We start from the raw sequence: 7648 nt of genomic DNA on the forward strand, positions 1-7648 counted from the left end.
TCCTGCATTCATGGAGTTTTCATTTATGATAGTATCTTCATCAACTGTGTTATCTTCTTCATTGAAAACATTGTCATCTTCACTATATACGAATGCATCAGCAACTACCCTTCTACGCATTACTTCGTTTGTCACTTTCATCTTCAAAGAGTTATATGAATCAACAGATTCAAAACAAGATTATTATTCTTTTAGTAGTTCCATTTAAGATTATTTCATTCTGATAGGTTACTTTTATTGTAATATTAATTAAACTTTTTTTATTTAATGCAAAACGACAGCTGGCTTTGTTAATTATTCTTTTAGAATTATCACAAGCAATATTTATGAATTAACTGGTAAATTATTTAACTTTAATGAGCAACAATGGCACCAAGTTTGGTTCACCATTTTCCCTCCCAATATTCCCTCCATTCATATAAAGGGTGAGTTAGACAATTTATATCCATTTATGCCATTTGTGACATTTTTTTTTGTGTCAAAAAGCATTTCTGATTACAATATACTGTTTGCTTCCACCCTTTTTTTTTTCTTATTCCCATTTCCGATGCATTGTAGGTCCAAGGAACAAGACATTTGCAATTCTGCTGGTTTAATATACGCAACAGTTCTCTTCCTTGGGATACAAAATGCATCAACTGTGCAGCCAGCAGTCGCAGTTGAAAGAACTGTCTTCTATAGAGAAAGAGCTGCAGGGATGTATTCAGCTTTGCCCTATGCACATGCGCAGGTAATAAGTTATTACATATTTTAAGAAATTTTTACCATGGAGAATGTTCCGAATCTTTATACCAACCTCATCTTTTGAAACAGATCCTGGTTGAGATTCCATACATTTTCGCACAAACGGTTGTAAATGCTCTTATCACATATGCAATGATCGGATTCGAATGGACTGCTGCTAAGTTCTTTCGGTATCTGTTCATGTACTTCACATAACTGTGCTTCACCTGCTATGGAATGATGGCCGTCGCCGTGACACCAAACCTCCACATTGGATCCATAATTTCTTCAGCATTTTATGTAATATGGAACGTCTTTTCAGGTTTCGTCATCCCTGGAAGTGTGAGAGTTAACCACCCCTAATTCTCTGAAATTCTCACCGTTTCTGTTTTGTATATGGAGTTATCCTGTGGACTAAACCATTTCTCTGATCTGTGTATAACAGAGGATGCCTGTGTGGTCGAGATGCTACTATCAGGGATGTCCAATGTCATGGACCTTGTATCGATTAATTGCATCCCAGTTTGCAGACATTAAGGATACTCTTGAAGGTGGCCAAACAGTGGAACAATTCGTGAGAGATTATTATGGCATCAAACATGACTTTCTGGGAGTGGTTGCAGCTGTGATTCTTGGATTTACATTCCTATTTGCATTTACTTTTGCTGTTTCTATTAGGCCCTTTAATTTCCAGAGGAGATTGGAGGGCCAAAAAAAAATATCATGTATCATTTTCTTAGAGAACTTTCATTTTTTTATTTCGAAATAGTAATATATATGCACCCGTTAGGCATCATCAGTTAGTAGTGATGCTAATAAGCATCATTAGTTACTAGTGATGCTAATAAGCATCATTATCATGTATGAAAATCGTAATCGGTAAAGCAATGTACCGAAAAATAAGGTGCAATTTAGATTGATTACCCTGATATCAATCATAAATCACAATTCATCTATTATTACAAAGCAGCGAACACATTTGATTCAAATACCCATTTATTAATCAGCAGGCTTCTTGATTCGGTGTTGGAACCACTCATAATCCCTGATTGATTTCATATATTTTTGGAAGGTAATGGTACATGCCTCCGATATTCTGCCAAAGCCCACATGGGGAAAATATTCCTAAATAATGCATAGTGTAGCATGCAATTCCTCATGAATGATCCTGAGAGCTCCTGCCGTAAATGTAAGCAAATCATCAGTTTTATATTGGTAAGATTCAAATCCAGACATCCATTCCTAAAGTGATCTCACTTTATCACTGGAGTCGAGCACAAGTAGTTAGACAATGGACGTATATAGCAAATTCAAACACTATTCCAGGCACAACAAAATTGTAAGCTTATAGAGTTTAGTTATTGGATTAACGGTTCCGGATTTTTTTTTTTTTGTTTTGAAGTTTGCGGAGCAATAGGAGATACCTGCTGTGGAAAATCACCGAGTTCTGTTTGAGAATTGATTAATAACTTTGCAGCACGATGAAGAGGTGTAGGGTCTCTCTTTGCCTTGTTTACAAGAAAAGTTTGAACAACTTTGAATGAAAAAAGCAATCATGTAACTATAGGAGTATGTTAATTTGATTTGTAAACTAACCTGTCCTCCATGAATCAAACCCATTAAAGCCCATGCTGTCTGAACCAAATTGGATTGATCACCCTCAGAAGGAACATAAACCTGTATTCAAATCAATGAGCCAAAGTACACGTGGATGGAACTTATATAATGAAGAAAAACCCAACTAACTATTATGTAAGATATCTTTTTAGTAATACGGTTGAGCGTCTGTCGTCTTATAGTGCATGAGATCAGAAGCTCAAAAAATTCTGATAAATAGACATTCATTGCCTTCCAAGATACTCAAAAAAAGTGTGTGTGTATATATATATATATATATATATATATATATATATATATATATAAACCAAGGCAATACCTTCTTTGGACATGAAAGGTAACTCTCTGCCCATCCACCATCATCTCTTTGTGATTTGAGTAGAAAATCAACACCTCTACGAATAGCAAGACAATTTTCATATGTTCTGCCAGAAGCAGCTAATCCTCCAAGTCCAAACCATGTCCCATAGGTGAAGCATATTCCCCAATTTCCATACCTTTCATAATAGATATTTGTTATTTTTTGGGCTAACAAGAAGAAAAAACCAAATTAACCATACCATGAACCATCAGGATTTTGTATGTCTTCTATGAACCCTGCAGCACTTGCAATGGAATTTTCAATCTCTTCCTCCCTGTGCTCTGGGTATAACATTTTAAACAGAACTAATGCTTGGATTGATGATGAAGTGCACTCCACATACCTGAATCACTATTTTTATTAGTCTTCTAGGGAAATTAAGGTATCTATAGGCTATACCTAGAGGAAAAGGAAAGGTTTTAAGACTATTGTAGCTTTTTACAAATGAAAATGGTATAAGAACCTTACTCATGCTCAATTACAAGGTCCTCCATAAACTCCACAGGATTTAGCCACTAGTTGAAAAAATTGGCACAGGTCAATCAATATATCATAATTTTATCAAACAACCATTCAAACAAATTAATACCTCTGGACCCTTTGGAAAAATACTTCAAAGGCCATATTAAAAAATCAAACATATAAACTTCAAGTTAGGTAAGGATTCAAATTTTGGTTTCGATATCTCTCATAAAATGCAAGTAGCATTTTGAAGAAAGTTTTATTAATAAGTTTGGTTCACCGTGAATTAGTTACCTCCAACCATGATCTCGCTCCTGCTGGCTCCCAAGCTGAGAAACCACCATTTTTACTCTGCAATAGTTTGTAAAATTATGCAGGATGTTAATTTGTGAAAACTATGCAATAGCAAGGAGCAAATATAAGTGAATATGATAAAGGTGTTAGAATAATCTTTTTTTTTTTTTTTTGTTCAAAGGAAAGAGGAAAGGAATGACAGGATTAATTTGAATTTATGATTTCCTACACAAGAAGGCAAACATTGGATCATTATACTATTAATCTAATGGTATTTTTTCAGTGCAACTAACCATTACCTGAAGGGAAAGCATTAGATTGACTGAATCATACATCTTCTCAGTTTCCATTTTCTCACCAACAATTTCAGGAGGCATCAATGAGAAAAGCAGGCAACACTATGGAAAACAATAAAATTTAGTTAATATAGAAATTATCATAATGCTTAATTCTCATCCTGTTTAAACTTTCACAAAAACAATATAATTACCTTGAAACTTTCTGCTGTGCAGTCAGAAACTTGCCATCCATGATCTTTATCAGAGAAGGTCCAAGCTCCTTTGGATGCATGACGAAACATTTTTTTGTAGTTGCCAGAAGGATTCTCAGTTAACTTTTGGAGTTGAATGGGATCAGAAAACAAAGAACAAAACAAAATAGTAAAAAAAAAATCACTTGTTATACATCATATTCTTGATGGTAAAAAGAAGAAACCATTTTAGTTCATAAAATTGGAAACCTGAGAATTCTTGAGGAAGTTGTGCCCTTCCTTGAGTGTAGGTCCTATTTCATCGGAGAGATTGCTAGCAATCAAACCTTGGAGGGCAAGACTTGTATCCCATATTTGACTGCCAAAACTCTACAATTGAATTCAGCATAGTAATGTATTCTATTCTAACTTCTGGTATACTTCTTCTATTGGGATACTTTCAAAATAAAACATGCTAATAAATGTAAGCGTGAATTATGTACCAACCTGCATCTTTATTCCATCTTCTCCTACCCAAATGTAATCAGCTATCCTAGCAAGATGCTTCTTAAAAGCATCCCCATTGGGATCTTCAACCCAGCAAGCAAGCATACAAAGTGGCTGGTCCATTTGAATATGCAAGAATTCAAAGAATGAGAACCAATATATAGCAGACAAAAATTATTAGTAAGATATCCATAATATATTTCTTCTATCGAACCATAACTGAATTACCTTTTCGACGCATCCAATGGTAATGAATCGGCTGTTTTCATCTTCATAATGAATGTGATCCATCGTTATTTTGAGAGCCTTTTCTCTCAATTTGTTTAAGGGCCAACAGGTGAAAAGAGGCTCGCTAAAAGTGTAAAGAGCATCCCATATCAATTTTTGTATCATAGGATGGGGATAGTAGTTGTCTTCCTGCAATAACAATTCATTTTCGTATAATCACACACTATTTGTCTGAACAATTAATGGACTCAATAGTTGCCTTGAACAAGAAAAATGTTGTGAAATTACAGTTGCAGATCAATTCTTGAAAAGCAAAAAGTGAACATTATATCAAACTCTCACCTTTGCACATAAATGGCGCACGCTCTTCCAATTGATTTTGTGGTACGGTTCATTATAGATTTCTTCCCTTATTTGTAAAATGAGAGGTGTGATTGGACCAACAAACCTCTTCCCATACAAGTACGACATAGGCATGTAAGTGATCCGACAGTAACAGAACATTTTTGCTGCAGTTATGAAATAATATATATGGTGATTATGTAAGAAGATTAGAAGATCAGTTTCTCCCCTTATTCATATTAAACACTTAATCTTGTAAACCCAAAAGAATAATAATTAACATAAAAATGAAAACCTGGATGAAAGGGAAAAATAGTAGGAAAGACCCAAAACTCTGGGGGCATAGGGTTGCTTCCATCCCACTCATACACACCAAGTATCTACAGCAGAGGAAATTTCGACCATTTGGAACTAAATTAACTATAGTGAATCGATGTAATTAGAATTAATCTAGAAGACAAACAAATTCACTCTACCAACTGTAAATATGATCATACCGAAAGCCATGTCTTTCCCCAAGATGGTATAGCAATTGCCCCACCATGATCAAGAATCCATTTTCTCCCTCTTTCACAAGCATTTTCTTTGCCACCGTCGCGTTCTTCGCCAAGTATACGCATACATACATAGCAGAGAACTGTACCAAACATTGTGCTCTCACCCTCAATGTGTATTCCCCATCCACCATCTTCATTCTGGAAGGCAGAAGTTCCACTTTTAAAATTCAGAACAAGAAAAAGGGTAGCTTCAAATTATGGAAAATCTTATTTCTTTTACATGCCAATGTTACCTGATGACAATATATGTAACGCAACATCTCTTTCCGATGCTCTGCAGAAAACACATCATTAAGATGTCCTGTAATGTACAGAGAAAAAACCTGCAAGAAATGATGAGTTAGATAATGGATTTATAGTAATGCTAATAATTAGTAATCATAACGGAAATGGAGATTCAGAGAATAATCACCAAAGGAGGCAAAAAGAACAGTAGCCCTCCATTTTCTGCACACCAATGGCCATCACCGGCCTGCAAGGCTGAGAACAGGTGGACGCTCCTCCTTAAAGCCGCTGTAGCAGTTTCACTTGTGATTTCCTCGCCATCTTCAACCTTAACTTGAGGAATTGTTTGTTTAAACTTTTTCTCCCTTAGAAACTGTATTTGATTACAAGAAATGAGGAAATGGCAAGGTTATCCAATGGAAAATTTTTGCTTTGAGACAGTTTTCAGGCCTAATGGTTTGAAACATTGCCAATGCCATTAACAAGTATCAGGAGCTTTGCCAAGGAATATAATTTTCGTGGCAGGTGGATTGGTTAGTTAATTAATTAATTAATCAATAGGTATATATATATATACCTGAAACTGCCAAAGAAGGTCAGAGCTGGACTTGACATGAAATCGATTTTTCCAGAAATTTTGACGAGCATCTTCAACCTCAACTCGCTCTTCAGGAGTGCCGGCGTCAGGATCAAACTCCCATGTTTGCCTTCCAAGAAAGTTGTTTGTGCTGTATATGTAAGGGCTTTTGCTACCCTCCGCAATCTTAAGCCTCCACATGCCAACTTTTCTTCTATATGCATATATATGAGTGCCTAAACCTTGCAGGATACATCTATTTATAGAGATAGACTAGGAAGACGCAGGCAACTTTCTCTAGCTTAGAGAGGAGCAGAAAGTCAGACAAGAAATTAAATTCAACTTGAAAAGCCACCAAAATCTTATAAAAGCTTAGTTTGGTATCACATTGGGCGGATCTGCCTACAATTGATTATTGAGTGGGGTTTTGAGTCAGTGGTCTATTTGTCACTGAGTCATTTATGTGTCTATTTATGTAAAAGAAAAAAATTATTCTCTTTTTTTTTTAATTTTCATATTATTGTATTAAATTACTTATATAACCCTATTAAAATAAATTTTTAACACCATTAAAATTTTAAAATATTATTATGTTTAATAAAATTAAACTTGTTGAGCACTTCAATCTAGATACTTGTTGTGTGAATCTTTTAAAATAAATAATAAAATCTAAAAAAAATTAAAAAATCTACCTGCTTCATCAATATTATTGAATTTTTTGAATTTTAGTAATTGAGCAAGTTTTGTAAAGAGATAGAGAGAGAGAGGAGTTGAGTATATATGTAGTGGGATGTTTATTATATATATGTGCCTGGAATTGCCAAAGAAGGTCAGAGCTAGACTTGACTTGGAATCGATATTTCCAGAAATTTTTACGAGCAGCCTCAACATGAGCTCGCTCTTATGGGAAACCACAATCAAGATCGAACTTCCATATTTGCCTTCTAAGAAAATTGTTTGTGCTGTACATGTGAAGATCATTGCCTCCTGCTATCTTTAGCCTCCACATTGGCAGCTTATCTTCTTCTATATTACTAGTTTCGATTATGCCTGATAATTAACAATTGAAAAACACTAAGATGGTTAGTGATGCTACCAATGGTCTTTTTTGGTCTTGACCCAGATGATACGTAAATCTGCAATAAGAAAAAAAATTGAGGTGGATGGCATTCTGGTGAGCTACTCTGACGCTAAAGTCAGAGATCCTAATCCTTCAGAGAGAGATTAAAGAATTCTTGAGTAACAGAGAATAATAGAGATAGTAAGCGTACTTATTTTCTCTTCTT

The 7648-nt window shown here is 35.0% G+C and overlaps 1 protein-coding gene and 1 pseudogene across 1 annotated transcript; one reads left to right on the forward strand and one right to left on the reverse strand.

Annotated features, from left to right (window-relative positions):
* Positions 1–547: 547 nt before the first annotated feature.
* On the forward strand, positions 548–1492 carry LOC131183478 (pleiotropic drug resistance protein 1-like; annotated as a pseudogene).
* Positions 1493–1680: 188 nt separating this feature from the next.
* LOC110646731 (lupeol synthase) lies at positions 1681–6750 on the reverse strand. The gene is made up of 18 exons (XM_058148333.1): positions 6363–6750; positions 5973–6158; positions 5794–5883; positions 5501–5698; positions 5299–5383; positions 5004–5170; positions 4662–4850; positions 4434–4547; positions 4197–4316; positions 3948–4070; positions 3757–3855; positions 3458–3514; positions 3170–3216; positions 2901–3044; positions 2660–2837; positions 2320–2400; positions 2148–2231; positions 1681–1901 (listed from the first exon to the last, which is right to left on the reverse strand). The coding sequence occupies exons 1-18, from the start codon at positions 6561–6563 to the stop codon at positions 1779–1781; spliced, it is 2286 nt and encodes a 761-aa protein (XP_058004316.1). The 5' UTR covers positions 6564–6750; the 3' UTR covers positions 1681–1778.
* Positions 6751–7648: the final 898 nt, after the last annotated feature.

This window comes from Hevea brasiliensis, chromosome 1 (assembly GCF_030052815.1).
Source record: "Hevea brasiliensis isolate MT/VB/25A 57/8 chromosome 1, ASM3005281v1, whole genome shotgun sequence".
NCBI lineage: Eukaryota > Viridiplantae > Streptophyta > Magnoliopsida > Malpighiales > Euphorbiaceae > Hevea > Hevea brasiliensis.